This window comes from Myripristis murdjan, chromosome 6 (genome assembly GCF_902150065.1).
Source record: "Myripristis murdjan chromosome 6, fMyrMur1.1, whole genome shotgun sequence".
Classification (NCBI taxonomy): domain Eukaryota; kingdom Metazoa; phylum Chordata; class Actinopteri; order Holocentriformes; family Holocentridae; genus Myripristis; species Myripristis murdjan.
The window spans coordinates 5,510,995-5,534,165 of record NC_043985.1 but is presented as its reverse complement, the minus strand read 5'-3'; the positions used below and the strand labels follow the sequence as shown (position 1 = coordinate 5,534,165).

Here is a 23,171-nt window from a genome sequence, read left to right as displayed (position 1 = left end):
AAGTCGCCTTTTGGAGATGACTAGAAATTCAAAGTTGCATGAAGAAGTTAGTAGTTTACTGCAGTGAACTGCTTTTCAATGGCCTTTATCTTTCTTTCTTTCTTTCTTTCTTTCTTTCTTTCTTTCTTTCTTTCTTTCTTTCTTTGTAGGCCTGAATTGTTAAATGTTAAATGTCAAACCCATTTGGATTTAATGCTGCTTTCGAGTGCTATGGGAATAAACAATTGACAGTTGGGAGGAAAAGTAAAATTAAACGGGGTCAAAACTACATCATGAGTGGTAAACATAATTCAACAATAAAAAAAAAAAAAAAAAAAACATAGGGTACGAGTAACAGACTATTGAAAATATATATTGAAAAACGCTTAATTTTGTATTTTATTTATTTATTTATTTATTCATGTCACGTGTCTTACTTATATTTAATTTGCAAGAGGCCAGACAAATTTCTCATGCATGCAACAAGTATGGAAACCAATCGAAAGGAGCAGGACACACTACAGGGGGCACAACAACATGTAACTCAGGCCGTTACACACGTTACAAGACGGCAGCCATCAGTAACGGGACGTGAATCAGCGACGTCAGCTCGCAGCCTCCGCCGGGGGGTGGGCGTGGCTTGCTGACGCATTGCGACTACATCCAGAAAGACAGTAGCGCGACTCCGCAGCGGCGCTTCGCCTCAGCCAGCAGCCTGCATGACGGCTGCAGCCACCGCGGCGGCACGGCGGGCACCCGGCACCACTGCGCACACACACATGCACTGAGGGGAGACTGGAAATGCGGCTACGCTGTGCGCACATCCCCGCCCCTACCTTGCTATTATGGTTAAAATACTGTTAGCACACATATTTTTTCAAATGGCGGAATCGAAATCGAGGTGAGCTCCTGCGTTGCTCGTTCCACTCGCCAGCTGGGAGTGTTCTTTATTTTATTTTATTTTATTTTATTGGCCAGAAATCAGCACGGATCGAACGGATTTTTCCCCCTCCTGTGTATCGATTATTGGATGAGGAATCATGACGACGGGGCAGGATGACAGCTCAGTCCGTGTGGCACTGAGGTAAGTGACTCAGGTTATAATTTTCACCTTGCTTGCCGTGATTAAACGCCAGCGGGGCGGCTTGATGATGCCACCTGTCAGTGCCGCCGCCGGCCTACCAAACCACATGCATGCCACCGGCAGCAGCGGCATCTGTTGATCCACAGCTCCAGCCACATCTCACACACTCCATCCATGCATTAATACCGGCTTTTTTTTAATTTAGCACAGTGACCCAGTTCCAGCCGGGCGCGACGAGCAGCTCTGACCAAGTGTAGCTTTCCTTCACCTTTTCCCAGCATCTGCAGCTTTCAGGTGTTTGCGTGTTGAATTGTGCTGCCATATCCGCCCTGACACAGCGATACGCCCAGTGCAAAGTGCATGAGCAAGACGCAGAGCTCTCACTCATCTTGGACAATTTTCTGCAGCCCTTGGCATAAAGATGGATGATATCATCTATTGTAGCAGCTGAGAGAGAGAGAGAGAGAGAGAGAGAGAGAGAGAATCAGCCTGTGTTGCTCCAGTGCCAGGCCTGATCTTGGGCATCCTCTCAAAGGACCCTGCTGAGCGACAGCTAATCGATGAAAGAATTGCTTCATTGACAGCCAGGTTTCAAGGAAAGGGCAGTGAGCCGTTCAGTCTGGCTTTGTAACACTGTTAAATGTACTCTTTGTGCGTCTGGAGCTGCATGAGCACAGGCCAGTCTCAGCCGTCACCACTGCTGCAAGCCAGTGGAGGAAAAAGATGAAGCCTTCTTGATTCAGACGTGATAGATTTCTCAGCAGAGAGCCAGAATGAGGCCTCTCTTTCTTGCGAACACCATGCATTTAATGTGTGGTATTGTACTGAGACAGGCCGCTCCCACCCAGCTGGTGAGATGGCACAGTGACAGTGGCAAATTGGGCAGCCACAGACTCTCTCTTTCTCTTTCTCTTGTCCTCTCTCAAAGCTTGTACGCCTTTTGATAGTGATATGAATTCTGATTAATCATTAAAATGATTATCCATGCGGCTTTTGTCAAAAGAAAAGCAACAAAGTGAATATCAAACAAGGAAAATAAAAATGAACAATTGGCATAGATGATAAATGAAAAATAATGGCTATTTATTTGCTTCCCATTTTTTCCGCTGTGGTGTTTGCACATGTCCCTACACTAATACTTGCTTTTGTGTACACATGTGCATCATCAGCACGTGTTAGGAGCTTGTATGACCAGAGTCAGCTGACTGTCTCCCATGTCCATAAGAATAAGAAGGATTTCACCCTTAAACACTTTCAAAAAATAGCTATTAGAGCTTGCATTTCTTGGCTCTTTTTTTTTTTTTTCCGTGGTGCCTTTTTTATATGTAGATGATGACATGTCATGTGCCAGCACAGCTATGATGGAGTCCAATAGAAGATCTTTCAGCTATCTAAAACAGCACCAGTAAACATCAGAGTTTGGTGTCACCATTTCAAACTCAAAGAGGGAGGGCTTCTCTTTTGGCTCACCATTTTGCACCGTCATTCAGCGATCCTAGACAGAGAAATCCTCCAACAGCAGCCTCACCGGACCAGAATGCAGCGCAGCCACAGGACATTTTGTGTTTTTGAGTAAGGTTTAGGAGTCATATAGGACAGACAGGACAACAGTAACCGAAGTGGAAGGAGATGGGGCAAATTGAGGGAAAGCGTGTGCATCGAAAATGTAGATTACAAAAACGCTTTACCAAACAACTCTTGAGATGCGTTTATCGCCACAGTTTGATGCAGTCTGTGAGTGGATTTTCCCTTGAGGCTGTAACCATCTCCCCCAATGGTGCTGTGGTGCAGGTAATGCTGTAGAGGCAGGTAGGCTAATGCTGTAGAGGCTCATTATCCAGTAACCCACAAAGAATCCAGTAGGGGATCGGTCCAGTGTAGCTCCCTGTAAGGCTGCGCAATCAATAATAAAACTATTAGAGTCCAAAAAATTCTATTTATACAGAGCAGGGTAGTTAGCAACATCTGTTTTTCATTAAAATGGTGCTTAAAAATCTACAAATGTTGAAAAATCTGCTTGTATACTATAATGCAAAATATACTGCAGCTGACATATGATGACTTGTCAGTGTTGTTCAGCCTTGTCTCCCAGTTATATCCAGGGTGGGAAATTACCACCGGCCGTTGAATAAACACTGGTAAAGTCCTGCCAGCCACTTTGGCAGGAAGCTGGTGAAAGCCACCGGCTGATGGATATATGACCTGCTTACTGTATATGACCTCAACTTGCTTAAACAGATATGCCTCTTTTACTCATGTGCAGTGGCATGTTTTAACCGCCTCCAATTGGGGGAAAAACGGTTCAACAAGATTGTTGACAAGCCTCACCCGCTTTAATTGGGTGTGACGGCCCAAACCACTGCTCTGCTGTTTAGAAGTCCCAAATCAAGCTTAGCTCCCAGGTATTTGGTTATGGCTGTAATCTCCTGTGCGTAAGTGAGTGTCTCAGCTAAATGCCTGAAATGTAAATATGATGCAAAAGTATTCAGCTTATCCCAAGGCCAGTAATTTGCTTGATCTCATCTTGGACAAGGAGCCGGTGGGTGAGGGCATGAGGGGTGGGGGGGGGGTCCATTAAGGATTGAGCAATCGGTGTAAGCCTCCAGCTTGGTTCAACAGAGGCCGACCTGTTCTTTCAAACTTCCACAAAAGTACACAAAGCTCAGAGCATTTGCAGTCAACTCACATTTCTGACCCTAGTGTGTGTTTACCCATGTGCAGTATAAGTGAGCACTGACAGTGCACACACCTTTCTGACTACAACATACTCTCGTTTGTACTTTAGTTGGGTTATTTGCACAGTGCAGTGTGTCGCGTTAGTTTTGTAATGGGAAGTGTACAGCAGAAGGAAAGGGCTGTGGTGTTCCTTGGTACTGGTCGAACCTGCCTGCTGGGGCAACTCCTGCACCACAGCCAACGTACAGCAGGCATAATGTGGTGACGATGTGCGGATCAAAGTGAGAGTGAGCGGCTTCCATTATGGGTGGTTACAATAACAACTTCACAGTCATGACAACCGCTGTTGGCAAGCTCATTAACAACTGAGTGACATATAGCAACCAACACATCCTAAGCTCCCCCCCCAGTAAAAAACTAGTTGATCTGGCCGCTCAGCTGAAGGGCATAAAAATCACGATAATGAAATGTAATGAGTCACTAAACTTCTTAAGGATTAAGTTACACGCGTGCTTAAATGTAAAGACCTGGAAACATGCATAAACTGGTTGAAATGGCTAAGCTTAAGCCCGAGGTCGTAGTTCACGAGTTCATGACTGTAGAAGGAGGGTTAACCGCGGCAGACAAACTTGTTAAGACAAACAGCACGGTTAAAGTTGAGCAGATATATCCAATCATTTATTGGCCAGACCAAGCCTGGGCTCAGCTGAGCCCAGCTGAAACCTGTGAAGGTTTACAGTGCAAATAAAAGGCTGGAAGTGCTCAGCTCAAGAACCAAAGACTATTCAGAAGGATTAAGAAACACACGTAAAGGATCAGTATGATATCTGGCTGTATAAGCAAAACAGAATAAATAATCACACTTTTGTACCAGAATGTACACCCAAAATCTTGGTTCAAAACTACAGGGAAATTCACTTTTGCTGCTTAAGAGAGACACTTGTTTATTTGGATGGAAAGAAATCAAGACAGGACTGTTGAAGGAGGAGCACCCGAGGCACAGAAGAAGAAGAAGATATGGGACGTTTGCATTGTTCCGATGTGTGTTTGTTACCCATGGCAGCACCATGCAAACACAAAAGCCCCGACGGGTCCAAAGCCTCTGCAGGCCTGGTGCTTTGTTCACGTCCACTGAGCCAAGCCGCTCTGTCAGGAGTCAGACGATGACCCATGATCCTGTGCGTCTGCGTGTGTGCATGTATCAGTGTGTGTGTTTATCCTCCCATCATTGTTACTGCCGTTTGTCTGGTGTATTTTTGTTGCTTTCTGACACCCTCATGCTTTCATGCTGCAACACCAGCCCAGCAGCTAAGACTTGAATACTCTCATGTTGAATACCTGACAATACTTGTTTTTGCCACCAACGCCCCATAAAACCGCAGACCGTAGTTTAATGAAGCCAAACTAAACCAACCTGAAACCAGGCGAGCATTTATCACTTAATCATTTTAGTATCTAACTGGAAATGGTAGAAAAAGGCAAAGCATTCAGCGGGTCATCAAGGCAATCCAAGACAATATCAGCGGTAATAATGTCATTTCTCCTCTTTATTATCCTCTCTGTCATAACCTCCAGGGTGTATGAGGTTATTTTTCCTCAGTTTCTGTCCGGCTGTTCAGGGTTGGCTGTGTTCCATCCAGCTCTGCATCCTCCTGCTAAGAGCCACATTCTTTGGCAGAAAACGCCTGTAGAAAGGTAGCATGGGGCTGGATCACTTCCTCTGCACATGCCACATGGCTTTTGAAGCGTTAGCCAGAGTGTTAAAGCGCTAGCCGAGGTACCCAGACGGAAGCTATGAATAGCGCCCACTTTGCCTCGAGCTCTAGTTTAAGGAGTGTGTGTTTCTAACAAGGGAGCAGGATTTCACCCGAGGTCGGCCCTAAATAGACCGGGCTGATTACAGTGTAACATAAATGTGACCTTACATCACTTTGCGCTTTATCGTGTCATAAAGGAGTGTGCACAGATGGCAAGCCAATGTAATTCTGACATATTGCCAACAGTGTCAATTTGTCCAGTGTGTTGTTGTCATAGGCCACACCTTTACAATACATGTGATGTCATAACTCTGAAGCACCACAGTGCGTTGTCTATATGAAACAGCAGATGTTGTTGGTAACATTTAAAAAAAAAAAGACCAAATATTGACATTTTATGTATTTTGTGCACTACGCAGAACTGAGGATTCAACTGGAAAAAAAAGTACAATAAGTGTTATTCAGTGGTTGAGTCTCAGTTGTCCTCCTTATCAGACTCCTGAGAAATTATGTCCTTCGTCCACATTTTTTGAGTCCACAAGGTTTTCATTTAAACCAACCCTCTGCAATTTTGTGTCGTGCACCTTGAAAGATTTTCTGAGAAAGACAAATTAGAGGAGAGCAGGATAACTTGACATTTTGTGGCCTTCGGTACTTTAGGCTTAAAAAAAAAATCCTAGATTGCCAGTCTAACAAGTAACCAAAGGAAAGGAGCCCAGTTTCCATGTTCCTGCTGTAGGACTGAAGATATTCATCAGTATAGTCACTGACACGGCCATAAATGACCTTACATCAATTTGAAATCAGAAAACATGCTAATACTGAACAGTACCAACTGCATACTCATTTCCATATTAAACTGGTTTGGCAGTTAGTATGGCAAGTTTTCAGTCTCTCTAGACAGAGGGCTATTCCTTTTCAAGATGATACTAAGCATAGCCTACACTTAGACAGAACTTGCCTGAAAATAGACGCTGACTGACCGCAGCATTGCTGGAAGACCTCAGTTATCTATATCATGACCTCTGAGGAGTCAGCACATTTCTGTCAGACGCATCTGCACCGCTGCAGAGGGCCTGCAGCCGCGGAGCCACGCGCACCACATGTGGACATGCTCACGGCATGGCATGGACGCTGCCTCCCCCGCTTTCTGTTGTCAGATTGCGCTCAGGGAAACAAGCCGGCCATGCAGAATAAATTGGATGTAATTATAGAGCGGCTTACATGCACACCACACCCTTGCAAATATGTTGTTCACTTTGTCACTAGCTTTGTCGTTCTCTGCTGCCCTTCTCTCTCGTTCTTTGTCTCATTTTCTCCATCTGTTTTTTTTTTTTCATTCATGTCTAAAATGTTATCAGCAAAGTCTGTCTTGATATCGCCGCTGTCCTCGTTGTAAACATCTGACCAGCTAAGGACCCAGATGAGGTGGGCGAGTTTGGCAGCCCATCTAAATGTGGAAGCGGCACTACAAATAGGATGTGAATGTAACTTAACTTCTATCATCATCAAACTGCCAGCAAAGCATCAGAAATAGGCCTCGCAGTCACAAATAGCAGTGTTTGCTTAGCGAGCTGTCACCTTGTTATTTATGTCAGGAGGCTGTCGCTACTTACCAGGGGAAGTGTTTCTCAGTAAAGTGACCTGTTGTGCCCCTCACCATAAATTTGGTGGGGGTGGATTGGACTGTCTGTCTGTCTATTAAACATGATAGCTCAAGTAACATCTTGAATATCTCAGATATCACTGGCCTCATTTTGACTAAATTGAGAGGGGTAAGGCCTCTTTTGCGCTGTGTTCCAGCGGAACAAAACACACTGATTGGGCCAGTGGACGGGGCTTTAGTTAAAGGTCACAGTTTTAAATCTAATGTGCTTTAACTCACTGCTAGTCTGATTTTTAGCAAACTTTAGAGGGATGATGTATCTTTGCGCTTCACAGTGTATTTTCTGTACTGTACTATATTATATTTGAAACATGCAGTAATTTATTTTGTAATATGAAACTCATTTGATAATACCTCTGGATGCTGAGTCTCTCCCAAGTTTTAATCAGCATATAAGGTAGCCTGTAGTCCACAAAAGGACAGATACACCCGGTAGTGATCTGCAGTCTTCTAGTTGGTTAGTCACTGTGTTAAGTTAGAGTCTGGACTTCACTGCAGCCATTGAGCATCAGCCATTGCCTGCAGCCATTGGATGCTGATTGAATGATTACATTGAAATCGATAGCAGTGGCTCCACTACTCACATTGTGCTTGAATCATTGTGATTAACTTTTCGATGACTGAAGCACATGTTTGTTCCACTGCCGTTACCGAGACTTAAACTGAATATGTACAGAGCATATATTGAGTGCAATTGGGTAATGTTGCTTTTAATACATGGTAAAGCCATACTTACACATGTTGAGGAATGCTTTCTATGGTGCTTCTCCCTAAAATGCAGTTGATTCTAAAATTGCGCGCTCCATATATGATGCAATGTGGACACAACAGTGGCAGAGGAATCCAGCCTTAAAGCACTGATTGGCCCCAACTCTCAATGCATAAGTTTGAATGACATGAAATTTAACACACACATCCAGTTGTCCTAATTTTCACCGCCTGGCCTAATGAGGCAGGATAATGGCAGAATTTTCAACTTAGACACTGCTGGTGCAATTCTGATGAAATAATTAAGATATCTCGACACTGGGCTCTCAGTATGCAGGTCATTTAACAATATGGCAGTCTTTCATTGTTGTGACCAAGTTCTCACAAATTTATGTGCCCAGAAGCAGCCAGACACCCTACTGTGTCAAAAATAGTTTTGTATTAAATGGTGCTAAAGGCAGCATATGCTAATGAACTCTCCCCACCTGCTGGTATCACCCAGCAGCTGTCTGAATCTGCATATTTATGAGGAGCTAGCTGATTGAATTCACATCAGGTGTGAATATCCACCGTGTGACATATCTGCGTTAAACATAACTGCCTTAAATGGCTACGCGCTGCCAAAATGGGCAGAGATGCAAATGGTTAACCGAGGAAGCGAGCTGCCTTCCACTCGACCTCCGCTGGTGTGTTTACCTAACCTATTATCTTCTATCTTACTGCCTTGAAAGCTGGAGATAGCGGCTGGCTGTTTTGCACCTCCCCTCCTCTGCATTTTCAGCGCTAGCTTTTGTCTGGCTGTCTCAACCAGTGGCCCACGGTTGACACAGAGATGGGACTCCTGTGTCAACACCACATGGTTGAGCGACACTGGAGCCCCGGCTTGACACCAGGATAGGGGCAGCGCAGAGGATTTTCTGAGGAAATGCCATGCCATGCACTCAAATACTTCACACTTGTGACTTCGTCCTCTTTTCCTCCCCAAGTTAGATAATGGTATTTTCAGTAGTACCTGTCCATGTTATCTATCGTTACTATTGTGTAGGTTTAGACTAAACGTACTGTTAATACTGTTGTGGCTGATGTGGACCACACCAGGTGCATAGAAACCACAACTCTTCTGGTGTGGTGGTGGTGATTTTTTTTTTTTTTTTTTTTTTCTGTCCCACATTTTAAAATAGGATTTTTAAGATTATTAACAGATTTTGTCATGCTGACAATAGCATTCCCTAAAAAAGACATGTATTCACCATAATTTTATTCTTGACAGGTTCGCAAATCCTCTAAACATTCTCCATTGAAATTCTTATTTATTAAGAAGTTCATTTAGTGTCAGTAATTGGTGACCCATGTTACCTATTCAGTAGTCGGGGATGTCTGCGGGAATCATCGGGCCTGTAAAGAATATATTTATACCACTCAGCGATGGCTGTTTTATATAGTCATTTTTTTTTTTTTTTTTTACAGTTGTGAAGCAACAGGCTATTTAACCTATTTTAAGTCACTTGTTGACGCATTACATCAACCTCTGACACTTTTTACCATGTTTTTCTCCGGTGTATCTGCTCTGTGTTCCGCTGACTTTTGACAGTTGAAGAATGAAGAGAGGGAACGAAAGTAACAGGAACACGAGGTTTTGAATCACCGCAACCACGAGAGGCTCTTTGTTATACAGTCATAATTGTGCACAAAAATTATTAGGCTGATAGACCCAGCATTTTGCGATATTAACTGTGGACACACACACACACACACACGCCCATGACCAAACACATGATCTCCTCCAGGCTGCCACCTGGCAGAGATAATACTATCTTCATTAACATCAACATTATTAAAAATGGAATATAAAACAAAATGTTGAAAGAAAGCGACATATTGTGCCGTGTTTTTGTGCGAGTGCTTTTTGCATCATGATGGCACACTTGTTGTTGCTTTTAGGATCTGTTGCTGTTATATGAGATGCTTGGCCTGTCTGCCATTAGTGGCACCAGATAACTGTACACAGTTTATTTGTCGCGTTAGTTGATCCTTCCAGCCAAATTTAATCAACACCTATCATATAAAGCTCCGCATGTGTGCATGTGTGTGCACTCCTAAAAAGGAGGTGTCATTCTCAGCACACTGATGTGCCCAGTTAAGGTCAACACAGACACACATATGTGGAGAGGTCACAAAGTTGTCACAAAACTCCCAGCAACCGTGTCTGCCACAGTTATAAACATCCATTACAGAGGTGGCTGCCCGCTAATTTCAACCTTAAAATATGTAATTTGGATGCTGTCTGTCCTTTACTGTGAGAATCTATGATATTTTAATGTTGTCTTTGCAAATTGTGCAATTGTGTTTTCTTGGCCAGGCCTCTCTTGTAAAATACATTTTAATATTAGTCAGACTTTTTTTTACCTGGTTAAATAAAGAATGGATGAAATAATGGGTAAATATGTGAACAACCAGTCTAGAAAAAAGATAGATGGCTCAAAGAGTGTGTTGGTGTGGGTGCTGTTCAATTTTGTAATGTTGTCTGAAGTAAAGGTGAATAGTCTGATAATGCAGATTCCTTTATTATGTCTAATCAGAGTGTGTAGAGTTTGGTTGCTTGAGCAGGTTGGGGCAATGTGATCTGAAAAAATAATTGCACCAAGATTCTTGAGAAAGGGAGGTTTAGATCCTCAAGGAAATTCAGCCTACTGGGACTGGCTTACTGTGGCAGGAGGCCAAGGACACATCCTAGTTACGTTCCTTCCTTTGTGCAAAATTGTACAAAGGAAGGGAACATCAAGCGGTTTCCTTGTTATCTAGGATCCCATAACACTGGAATTAAACATGCCTGGAATTAAAGTTAGTTAAATGTAAATACACAAGACCGGTTCTTGTATGTTTTAGCTTAAATTTGTCAAAAAATCTTTTTCATAGTAGCCATTTCCACATAAAACACCGGTGTTCCATGTTAGTGTAGCAGTCTTTCTAGTGAGTCGACATGAACATGAACGGCAGCCTCTGTTAGACCTAAATGAAGCAGAACCTTATTAATGTCATTAACAACTGTGTAACAAGTAACAACTGTGTTTATCCTAAAAGTCCATGTCAAATTGAAAACAATGTTGGAGATAAAGCATGTCCTTGCCTCAAACCAATTTTTTGGGAAAACCATTCAGTTGTGTATTCATTAACCTGAACATGGGCAAAAAGTGCCTAATATATAGGTTCCTAATAAGAAGCTTTCCTAATTTGGTATCAAGGTGAGAGGAATGGGGTGACCAGATGTCCCCGTTGTCATGGGACAGTCCCCTGATTTGATGCTTTGTCCCTGGCCGGACCTGTAACCTGAGATGTCCCCGCATCCCCCCCTTCTCTGGATGGCACTGGTATTCTTGTGATTTGTTGTTTTCATCTCAAGCTAGACCCCAAGAATTCTGTCTTGCTTGTAAATGAGGGTATACTGCTTTAATCACAAATGTCCTGGGATTTGCTCCCAAAAATCTGGTGACCTGAGATAGGAAGCTTTCTTTGCAAATGCGACAGACCCTTAATATTTCGGTGCTACCTCTTATAACACCGGCTTGCTCTTGATATATTAGCTAGTGTTTGCACCAACACAGTGACGACTCGAAAAAACTCAAGAGCCAAAGACCTCCAATTTGTTATGTCACCTGAAATCCTTTTCTAAGAGTGTGCGCATGCAAGGCTATACACAATATATGCCTATGAGGGGAGGAAAGGGTCTGAGTTCACTCCACCCCCCCTACACCCTTCCCTTTTCCATGTTGACAGCTACAGCTGATCCCTCGCTGACACATCCTGTTGCCTTGCTCTCCCCTCCTCTCCCCTAATAATGATGGGGTGGTCTGCGTCCCGACCCTTGACCTGCAGGAAGCAGTAAAGCCGTTATCAGCGTGCCACAGGGAGTCGGCCTTGCTTGCTTGCTTGTTTGGAACGCACATTTCCAAAGGCCTGCGAGCTCCGGGATACGCCGAACATCTGCACATATCCAACATGTCATTAGCTGAAGATGTGCAAGTAAGGCCAGGTCAGCAGTATGGCATTATCACCCCTCACAGTCTTGGCATGCAGATAATTCAGGCATGTGCAGTGGCATAGGCCTCAGCTCTGGCCTCATGCACTAACTAACCCTTGAGCTTTTATGTCCTTTTGTTACTGTGCGGCACTTAGCAACAAGCTTTTTGTTTTGTTAAAAGCATTTTTAAAATAAATTAGGTGATATTTGGCCAGTTTGAGCCGATTAGGCCTGTGGTTACAGCTTTCCTTTCTGCCCTTATCCATGGAAACTGGACAAATCGCATTCTTGTTCAAAACCCCATACGTTCTATAGCCATTGGAAGTTATGAGCTGATGACCTTTTGATATCAGGGCATATAGTTTCCATTCATTCTTTTCATGAACGCACTCTTGAATTGTCCTTTGGTGTGGCTGATAGAAATAGTATTCTGTTTCTTGATAATGTCATGTTTCTGTAGGGATATGTTGTGGTTGTTATGCTCCAGGGGCTTTTTTTCCCCCTGCACAGGAAGGTTTCCAGTAGGAGCTCAGGGGTTTGGTTTCCTATCACTCTCTCCGTCTCCCTTGAGAGAGGCGAGCCTTTACCTGTCGTCAGATTAGACAGAGCCGTGATGTCAGGCTTTGAGGCCTGTTGCCAAAACAGCTTTTGTTTGAGTGATTAGAAAAAAATTAAGGATCTCTAAGGGTTTCTCCACCAAGCACTTACCACATTATGTGGAGGGGGAAATAAAACACTTGTCCCTCTGGCTCCATACTAAATGTCTTGTTTGCTTTCGTTGTGTATGCTAAAGCTGCCTTAGTCTGACTTCAACCCAAGCTTAGCAAGCTACTCTTTTAGGAATTAACAGATTGTGAATCTAAGGCCCGGCTATGTGGGAACACTTGAAGTGAAATTAGCCCATCGCAATGAGGGGAGCTCTAGGCAAGGAAAGGCTGCGTGAAAAGGCCTTACTGAAGCATCAGTGATAAGGATGGGTGCAGTGTGAAATGCTCTGTCTAACCGGTTGGCACGGCAGTTCATAAAGCTCATTGTGAAGCTCCAGATGGGTGGCAGGATGCTGAGCGAGTCCTTGATGTCCTTTCTCCTCGTGTCGCTCAGCCAGCCACACCAGCATATTATCCTGATGGGATCGGATTATGCCTTTAATTCCTGCTTCCATTACCGGTCACCATGGCAACCCCACCCTTTATTTCCACCCAGTAAAAGCTCAGAGAGTAGAGTAAAGCCCAGACATAAAGACACAGTTATACAGTATTAGCAAATAGCGTGACTCACCGTGGATATGAGCTTTAAAGTCTTTAGAAGTGACGCGATATGTAGTCGAGTGGTGCACAGAGGACAAGAGTGGTCTGGGTTGTGTGTAGACAAAAAAACAGAAGGGATGAGGCTGAGATTATATTTTGAATCTATTCTATTTTGCAGTGAAAACATTCTCCAGTGCACAATGTGCGGATAAAAAAGTGAACGTCTCAGTTGTTCAGGACTTTAATGAGGTCATGATGATACAGGTGCAAACAACCAGTCAGCTGATCCTGATAATTGCCTAAGCTCTATGCAGACAGACGCATCATCACAAAACCATACACTGCTAAACAAGTAGAGGGCAATGTAGATGTACACTAAGTAGTCATGACAAATGCAAAAGTCAGCTCAAGTCAAAACTACATTACCCATTCATAGAGGCCACAGGAGTCCAGGTGCATAAAGTGATACAAGGCTACAGATATGATTACAAAGATACATCGAGCCTATAGAGATGATCGCAAAAAATGGCTTTTGCTGGCACAATACAAACCCAATTTTCAGGCAGCTAGTTCCTAACCACTTTTATCTGATTTGAAAAGAGAACAAAAGTTGTAGTATCGCTTGAGAATAGAGCCAAAGTGCTGCAGTAGCTCAGAAAATATGCTGTAAAAAAAAAGTTGGACTTCTACAGTATCTATATCTGTACAGAATTATGCACAAAGAGGCGGAGAACAGGCTTCAAAATACAGTTTGGTGAAATCCAGACATAATTTTGAGCTTTCACAGAGGACAAGCTTCCATTTTAGAGTGGATAAGCTCTGTGGACCCTCCTCCCCATCATCCTCGTCATGCCCACCCCACACTCACGAGCTAAGCACCTTCATTCTAATCCCTTCACTGCAGAGGTGGTTGCATGCATATTACTAGTGTGCAGTACCTTTGTCTAATGGCAGCATAAGCATAGTAATAGTTTAGTGGTAGTATAGTAAAAATATGATATGACAACCTTTCACGTGTGCATAGTAACAGTAACTTTAGTTATTTATGTTGTGTGTAACTACTATCTCTATTTATAGCTATATATGGCACCCAGCTCGCTCAGGACTATTGTTTTTCTGATGGAGGATTACTATTAACATCCAGCAAGTTGGACCCTGTCACTGTTTGAATCAACAAATTTCAATTTCCTAGGTCGTGCTGCAGGCCCGAGTCATATGAAATACTTCTCTGGTCATTTTGTAGCCTAACTGGATGTCAGATGGGTGGGGTATGCCACAAAACACAATGCAGTGACTGGCAGAAAGTTAAAATAGGACAGAAGGAACAGTATTTCAGGAAAGAATTGCAAAGGTACTTTGCTGTCCTTTGCAACCTCCCTGACCTGTTCTGAATTGTCTTAATGTGGCAGACCACACCCATCTTGTATTAGATTTGGTTTCCAAGAAATGTTAAGAATGATTTGCCATTAACGTTTGACCCAGGTCCGGTCTGGTGTTTTATAGTGGCTGTAATGTGAGAAAGGGTTCTCTCGGAGGCTGGCGGCCTCAGACAGAATATAACCAGAGGTATTAACATGCTACTGTATCCCTGCTGCCTCACCACGCTCACAAGTACACAACTGCAAGGAGGCATGTGCACAGCAGGCTGCAGTGTCTGGCGCTGAGCCATGGCACTATCATACACACTTTCTCTCTCAGTCGCATTTACTTTCTCTCTCTCTCTCTCTCACTCACACACACACACACACACACTGGCACTGTCCCTCACACAAGCTTAATTCTCTCCTCTATGAAGGACGGTCAGATGTTATGCTTTAAGTTGAGCGGACAGGCTGGTGGCAGGTGACATCATCTCTAAGCAGCCGTACTGCTGCTCTCAGCAAGTCTCCGCAGAAAGATCTGGCCTGTTTACTCTCCAGTGTGCAGCGACCACGGGGGGTGTGGCTTTCGCTTTTGTTTGCGTGGCTTTGATTTTTGGCTGTGTGTGCATGGACAAAGGTTGCTTCTGAAAAAAAAAAAAAAAAAAATGTTGCTCTAAGTGCTAGCTATATTCCTCTTCAGTATGACTGGGTGAAGCCCTCTTTCAGCAACGACAAACTAAGCAGTGCACACACACACACACACACACACAGATGGGGCTGTGGAGGAGCCAGTGTGACTTCATCAGCTGTGAATGATGTGAATTAGGCCTTACATGAATCAAATCTGAATGGAAATGACAAAATATTACATTTTTATGATTGCTAGATTTTTCTTACAGTTAGTGTTGGAAATGCATTTTCTTTAGTAAATCATGAGGCGTTGGCGTTGCACAAATGTGGCTTTGGACATTCTGTGAAATGCCCACCACAACCTCCCAAGAATGTCACATCTGCTGTCACTCCCATTTCTAGGGTGCCACAAGTGCATTTCTTTGTTTTGTCTTCAAATCAGCTGACACCCAACAGGAAGATTAACAGCTCACTCACTTAATCAGTTCTTGAAATACTAGTTTTTGCAGATGTGTCTTTCTGTCTTCCAGTATTCAAGAGATCAGTTTATTTGATTCAACCCTGCACATGTAAACACCCAAATCACACTTTTTTTTTTTTTGCACATTTTGAACAGCTTAAATGACATTTACCTGACAGTTGCGTAGAAACACAGCTATGGATGAAGCAGAGCGGAGTGTGTAGACAGACAGACAGACAGACAGACACTCACACACCTTCATTTCTTTTGCCGCTCCCTTTCGGCGATGCGCAGCCGCCCCTAATGATTTATTGAGTGAGTGCAGTGGAGCAGCAGCAGTGAAGGCTGTGGGAGTGGGGGGGTAGGAGGGGATTGCTGCTGCTGCTGGTGGTGGTGGTGGTGGTGGTGGGGGTGTAGCAGGTTTGGGCGTGTTGCGCTGTGCGTCCAGGCTCCACAGATCGTTTGGGATCAGAAAAACCTCCTCCCTTTGCCTGCCGAGCTGAACAACAGGAACAGGGCTGTTTAGTTTGTAAATGTGCAGATAAACCACAGCGTTTTGAGCGTCGTTTTAAGATCCCCGAGGCAAAGCCAATGAATAAATGATGGTGTTACTCTACAATTAATTTATATTTATTTGCTCAGTGATAAAACCCAAGAGTAAGGGTAGCAAAACACAACACTGAAAGAAGAAGGACAACAATGTAGATGAAACAGTATAAGCCTAGTGGGCCATTTAAAAATAGTTCACTTAAAAACTCATTAAATGTCAAGCAAAGACAACAGCTGAAGTTTTGCAGTGATACATCAGTCATAAATCAGCTGTAGGTTTTTCCGCAGAAGGCAGGAGAGTTTTCTCTGCTGGACTGTTCTCGTGTTACTCAACAGTCTCATTTATGACATTGTGTTGGAACCGGTGGTCATTCAACTCAGACTTGATCTGAAACAAGCTGCCTCTTAATCCCCAGTGTCGCTGAGTCGAAAACGGAGCTATAAACAGCTGTTTTTGTTGTTTTGGACGACAAGAGTTTGTATCTCAAACAGGAGAGCCAAACGTCATGACCCTCAACACCGACCCTCACCTGACCTCTGACCTCGACTTCAACCCCTAACTCTCAAAATTCCCCGAACAGACCCATCGCCACAAACATTTCAGCACCATCCGTATTTTGAGACAACAAGGCTCAGGTTACAGCTGATGGAATTGGTCAACTCATCAGTGAAATCACCTGGTGGAGTTTTTGGTTGGAATGAAAACCCTCAGCCTCTCGGCCCTCCATGGCACCGGTTTGACACCCCGGATTTATGATATTGGTGTCTCCAGGAATTTGCAATTTCACAGTTGCAGTGATTAATATTAATGCAACCAATCCCTGCAATACTATATATATAATACAATTTTTCACATGATTTGCATCGACAAACTATGTCCATTAGGGGTGGGTAAAAATATCGATTTGGCGATATATCGCGATACTTTGCCGCCCAATATGAAATTGATTTTTCAACTCCAAATATCGATATTTTTAGAATAATGATTCATGTTTAAGGGCTCTCAAGTCTTGCGCATTGGGCGTGAGACACGCATTTCAACCCTTTCACACGCCACACCTTGTATTTCTCATACAGAGATATTACTAGGATAACGCCCACCAAGTTGCGCTGCTATTTTTTTTTTTTCTATACCTGGAACAGGTAAAGAAAAAAAAAACATTACAACAACTGCACCGGCACCGTACGAGTCCAAAAGGCAAAGAAAATTTCCAGGCTACAGCAGCGCACTGACATAGATTGTGTAACAAAGCGAAGAGTTGCCACTCCGCTCTATTTTCACTGGCTAACAGCAGCACACTGGCTTAGCTTGTCTATTCAGAGAAGAGGTATCACTTTGACTTATTTTTCAATCTATGTTATCAGACATTCTACTGCTCATTCATTGGTAGTTGAATTGTTAGGTCTGTCAATGTAATTGTTAAATAAATAAATAAATAAAGTGTTACTTGTTACCTCAATTAATTTAAGGTAATTTCTATTTCATTTGTGTGCATTTTAGTCATTAACATTTTAGTCATTAACATTAAAAACACACTCTTTTTTGGTAGTAAAATAAGAGTAAAAGGTAAAAAACGGAATTTAAAAAAAAAATGAAAACAGAAAAAACGGAATTTGGGAAAAAATAAAACAGATGTTATAGGGCCCTACAGGTAGAGGAATCAAATGAGTTCCGGGTAGAGTTCAGAAGGCCCTGCCACGCACCAGCTAATCAAATAAAGAGAATATTCCAAGGATACAGTGATTCACATGCTCGTCAATTCACAAATTGATGCTCTGATCAATATCATTTGATGTACATATACAGAAACTGTATTTAAATCGCAATATCGTGATACGTATCGTATCGTGACTCCAAGTATCGCGATACGTATCGTATCGTGAGGTTCTTGCCAATACTCACCCCTAATGTCCATGTCTTTGTCTTTGTCCTCTTGATCACTGACTTGGCATTGAAGCTTTATGGAGGTTAGAGATAGAGGACTCAGGAGTGTTGGTTTCAAAATTGAGTGTTATTCAGGTATAACAACTTGAGTGCAATTTTATTTTTTTTTTTCATTTAAGCATCATTTTTATAGTTTACATTTCAAAGAGGTTATTGTTATTGTTAGGGGAACACAAAGCCTTCCTCAAGCCTAAAAGGGAACATTTAAATCAAACACTTTTCAAACCACAACACATTTAAACAGCCTGACTGTATTCGGTGTTCACTGCGCTAGTATAATTCTTGCAAGAAAATATAAATGGTGAGAGCTTGTGTCTAGCATTGTCCAGTGGTTTCTGTGACAGGCAGCAGGCATAAGCTTGTTGTTAATCCTTCTCATTTTTAAATATCTTCATAGTGACACTTGAGTACCATTTTTTTCATTTACCATTGTAATTTGTGAGAAACAGAAAAACTGATATGATGGTAAAACCCTTGTTTCAGCCAGATCTGCAGGAAGGAAAGTCTTTACTGTGAATGTGTGGGTGAAAAAGGGCTGTCAGTGAATGTGTGAGGTGCCATCAGGAGAGGGCTGTTGTGGCGGCTGGAAACAGACAGGATTACGCAGCCTATTACCATGTTAAATCGTCTGAAACAAAGGCCCCCCTGTGGTTATGGGAGTGGATTAGATTTCTAGAACATTCTTTCCGTCACAGGAAACATCTAATTGGTGGGACACGGTGAATTTGACATGCAAGCTAATTGCTTTTCTGACTGGCATGATGTTCATTATGCGTTTCAGCAACCCCATGAGACGATCCAAACCGTGGAGCGTGCTCTGTAGATTATTTACCACCTCTACTGGCTGAGAAGGGTTAAGAGCAGATTTGTTTGTTGTTTTTGCCTTAATCGTAATTTACCCAGGGATCGTTCATCATTTTTAACATCTTGTCCGTACAGTTACACACCTGGGAACTGCTCGGTCGTCTGTTGTCAGCCACTGAGCAGCTCTCACAGCAGTAGAAGGTGAGGCAGTTGCTCATGGGCACCTCGGCAGAGGTCGTGGGGGGATTTGAAAATTTACTACTCACTCACTTTTCCTGCTCAGATTCTTTGAAGAACTTCCTCCAAGGAAATCGGTTTGCAGCCGGTTCAGTCATCATTGCCGATTCCAGCTTTCTCTGGATTGAGTGCTCGCTCTTAAAGAATCAAAATTCATTTTCCAAGAAGATTTCCTGTCAGGGACTGAATTAGGGCTGGGTAACGAAGGTTGGTAAAGTTTTGGTATTCATCTGACATGGTTAGTGTGCTATGATTACTGAAATCATGGATTCTGTTTTAGCCAACACTACACAAAGGTCCATTGCGGTGAAATGACTGTGCTTTTCACTGTTTCTGTTTTTACCAGTCTAGGTAACTGTAGCTAAGACAGAGCTTTCTTTGATTTTAAAGGACCATTCCAGTGATTTTGCATGTTTATAATGTAATACTTATATCTACAAAATGTTTATGCTTAACGTTTCTGGTAATCTTTTCCCAAAGCAAGCAGTCATATTTTAGAACTCCGCTAAGATATGAAAGCTTCTTTCCGTTATGATATGAAAATGAATTTTCAAAGACTTCAAACTTTCTTCACACCAGTACTCCATCACCATAATAAAGTTGTCCACATTAGTTATCCTAAAAGCAGCAGCACTGTTGTGTTTTGATGACTTGGAATTGGGCAGAGTTAAACATAAAATAGTCCCCGGGGCAACATTTGCCTTGCACAATTCTGTGGTTTATGAATGGTGATGACTTTGCTGGCTGCAGTAGCTGAACATCACAATTCATATTTGATTATATGCTGTGAAGTCTTTAGTACCCCTATATGATTTTCAAAATGGTTTATTGCAACATAAAATGTGGGTAAATGGTACCATATGGGCTAAACATTTAAAATCACTGGTATGGTCCTTTTATTAAATAGATTTTTCTGGCTTCATTGCTTTGTCTACCCCGAGTGTGACCCATGTGCTCTCATTAAGGACATCTTGAATTAATGTTTAGACCACTTCTGTCTCATCTACAACACTGCAGCACTGAAGGTGCTTAGCAGAAGTTCTTCTCCTGAGTGCAACAGAAGAATAAGCTTAAATTCCTCGATGACCACAATTACAAGCAAGAGTTCAAAGGTCAGAGCCACGCATCCTGACATTAAATGCAATAAATATTCGTAGAAGGTTCATGCATGACAGAGACAGGCCAGGTGAAGAAATGAACTCTTAGTCCACGGGACATCCCATGACCTCTGGACAGGACGCTGCCTCTCCTCCCATCCCTTCGTCCGGCCGTGTAATCCTGCAGCCGTGGCGTTGGTGTCCGCGCTGGGATCCAGTGACACACAGACAGGCACAATGGCCGCACTGTGCTCGGATCACGGCATTGTTCTCCCCCTGAACTTGGAGGCACAATGCAGCCCTTATCCACACAGGACAGGCAGACAGGCAGGCCCACTGTCAGGTGCTTTTCTTCCAAGCTGATTTGCAAGCTCTTTTACCGAGGCTGTCCTGCCAGGGGAGTTCTTGTGAGGGAATGGACTGAGTTGTGAGGAGGTCAACTTATTCATCAAGTTAGGAGAACATTCATGTGTCAAAATTAGTTATGCATCCTCAGTAGATCATTTTCTTTTATGCTGCATGGCGTCACATTACATTTTGAGTGGTAGTGGGTGACTAGTATTGTCTCAAAGTGCAACAACGGAGTTGGCAGTGCTTTAAATGATATGGCCTAGGCTTTAAAACAGAAATATCATTAACTCAGTATAACCTAGCTGATGTAACCAGTTTATTTTTACTACCAACTACTAGGGTTGTCACGATACTAAAATTTCAAACTCGATATCGATACCCAGGAAAATATTCGATACTTGATACCATTTTGATACCGTGGGGATAAAAAAAAAATGACAAAAATTTAAAAGGCATAAAAAAATATTTTTATTAAAATTAAAACTCAAAAATAGCCTTTTCAATCAAAAAATAAAAAATAAAATCACATTTTGTTTTCACTCTGTGCAAATTGCAAAAATAACCCAAATAACATAATTTTACAACATTTTTACAACATTTTTGACCCTAACCCTAACCCTAACCCTAACCCTAACCAACTACAGAGTTGTTCATATAACAGGCGATTTCATCTAGTCGCTGCATCTACAAAATGCAGTTTTCTTTAAGTAAAAAAAAAAAAAAAAGAAAAACAGGATTTTAAAACTTAATGTAAGCTTAATTGATAAGGTTACTTGGTGGATGTTTGAGCTCTGAGTGCCTTCATGTTGGAGCTGCTTCTTAGTGCATCCTCACGGCCGAGACAGTAGCCCCTGGTTGTGGATATATATGTATATCATACCAGTGTCTCCTACATGAACCTGCCTGACATGGCCACATTCACATAACATGACTTACCATTTAGTCGAGATTCCAGTCTTTTATCATTATTTTTTGTGATTCTTCACTTTCCAAACCCAGATAACTGCATCTTCATGGCCAATTAAAAAAATTATTATTATTATTATTATTATTATTATTATTATTATTTTATTATCATCATTATTAGTATTCAACTTGTTCACAGAGTAAAATAAAACCTGTCCAAATGAAAGCCCACCCCTGGGCTTCTCGGTTTCAGAGGGTTAATTGCAAAGAGGAGGAGCACAACAAACATTTCAGAAACCTTTCAGCGTTCAAGCCTCTGTCAGTGTCTTAGTTTGTGAATAGCTAGAATGAATCAACTCTTTTGACCACGAGAAGCCAGCGAGGGCTGTGTGGCACGGTCTCACACGTTTACACAGTGTCGCACAGAATGTCTTCCCACATGCAGGGATGGGATTTCTTATTTTTTTAAATGACGTTTTGACGTTTTTTGAATGTATAAAACCCGGGTCATACACACTGTTTTTCTTTTCCATTCTCACTCTCTCTTTCTTTCTCCCTCTCTCGCTCTCTCTCTCTCTCGCTCGCTCTCTCTCTCTCTCTCTCTCCACACATCATCTTGGTTAATCCATGGCCAGATTTCAGTTGGTCAGCATCCAGGAAGCCTTTATTAACATTCAGCATTTGAGGTTTTTCAGGCATAAAGTCACACACACACACACACATTAGTGCAGTACATATTAACCCAGCTGGCAGGTTTTCTGGGCCACAGTATTGGGTCAGAGTGACAGGCTGCTGCGCCGAAACCCACACATTTGCAAAAACTAAAACAGTATCAGATGAAGAAAATAGGGCTTAATTTGTCATTGCTACCTTTTTACTTTTGAATTTTCTTTCAAAATTTCCTTTCTTTTAATAGGCCTCCATGGGTCATGAAGCCCAGCACATCACGACAGTGTTATTTTTGAAACACACTGACGTTGAAGTTGTGTGCTTTGTACTGCACAGCACGGTTTGACGGGAGCAGCACTGTAACAGCCGAGACGAAATTCATAATCCTGTCTGTGGTGTTATAATTGAATAAGGACAAGTCATTTTTTTGTGCTTTTTGATGCGTGGTTCAAAATTCAGGCTTGGGTCAAAGGGTCAAAAAATTGATATATTGATGGCATCACCAGCAGGGTGAGCATCAAGGTGGTAAGAAGGACTGTGGCGTAACAACAGGCCTGTGACACCCATACTGGCCGTCAGCACCTGTGCCTCCTGTCAGCCTGTCCTTCACCTGCTCCCTTGTTGTGAATCACTCTGCATTAGACTCTCAGCCAAACACCTGCAGTGCAAAATGTAAATGGAGAGTTTTAGCATCCTTGCTTCTTTCTGGCCTTGAGTCCGTGTGTTGGTCTTTGCGTTTTTCCGCTGTCGGTGTAATTTCTCTCCCTGGCTGAGACGCAAATCTAAAATCAACAGGTGGCTGTCAACGTTGCTCAGTGCACAACAAGTGCAGATGCAGATCTGAGATGTTATGAAAATGATCTTTTCTTTTAAAATGTGATTTATACGGTCACCAGGGTAAGATTTTTTTTTTAGCGATATTTTGGGGTGGCAGTTAAACTGAACTACTAAAACTTCACTTCAAGTAAAGCAAGATTTGCTTTATTTAAAATCCTAAACCCCATACATCTGGCATGTTCGTCCCACC

General features: G+C 42.6%; 1 protein-coding gene across 6 annotated transcripts in view; it reads left to right on the top strand.

Annotated features, from left to right (window-relative positions):
• The first annotated feature begins 680 nt into the window (after positions 1-680).
• LOC115360364 (kinesin-like protein KIF21A) overlaps positions 681-23,171 on the top strand; it is a 62,123-nt gene continuing 39,632 nt past the window's right edge. For all 6 annotated transcript variants that reach the window (XM_030053246.1, XM_030053248.1, XM_030053245.1 and 3 more), the window contains exon 1: positions 681-1,063. In XM_030053246.1, the coding sequence (XP_029909106.1) occupies positions 1,020-1,063 (44 nt within the window). In that variant the 5' untranslated portion in view covers positions 681-1,019. The remainder of the gene's footprint in view (positions 1,064-23,171) is intronic.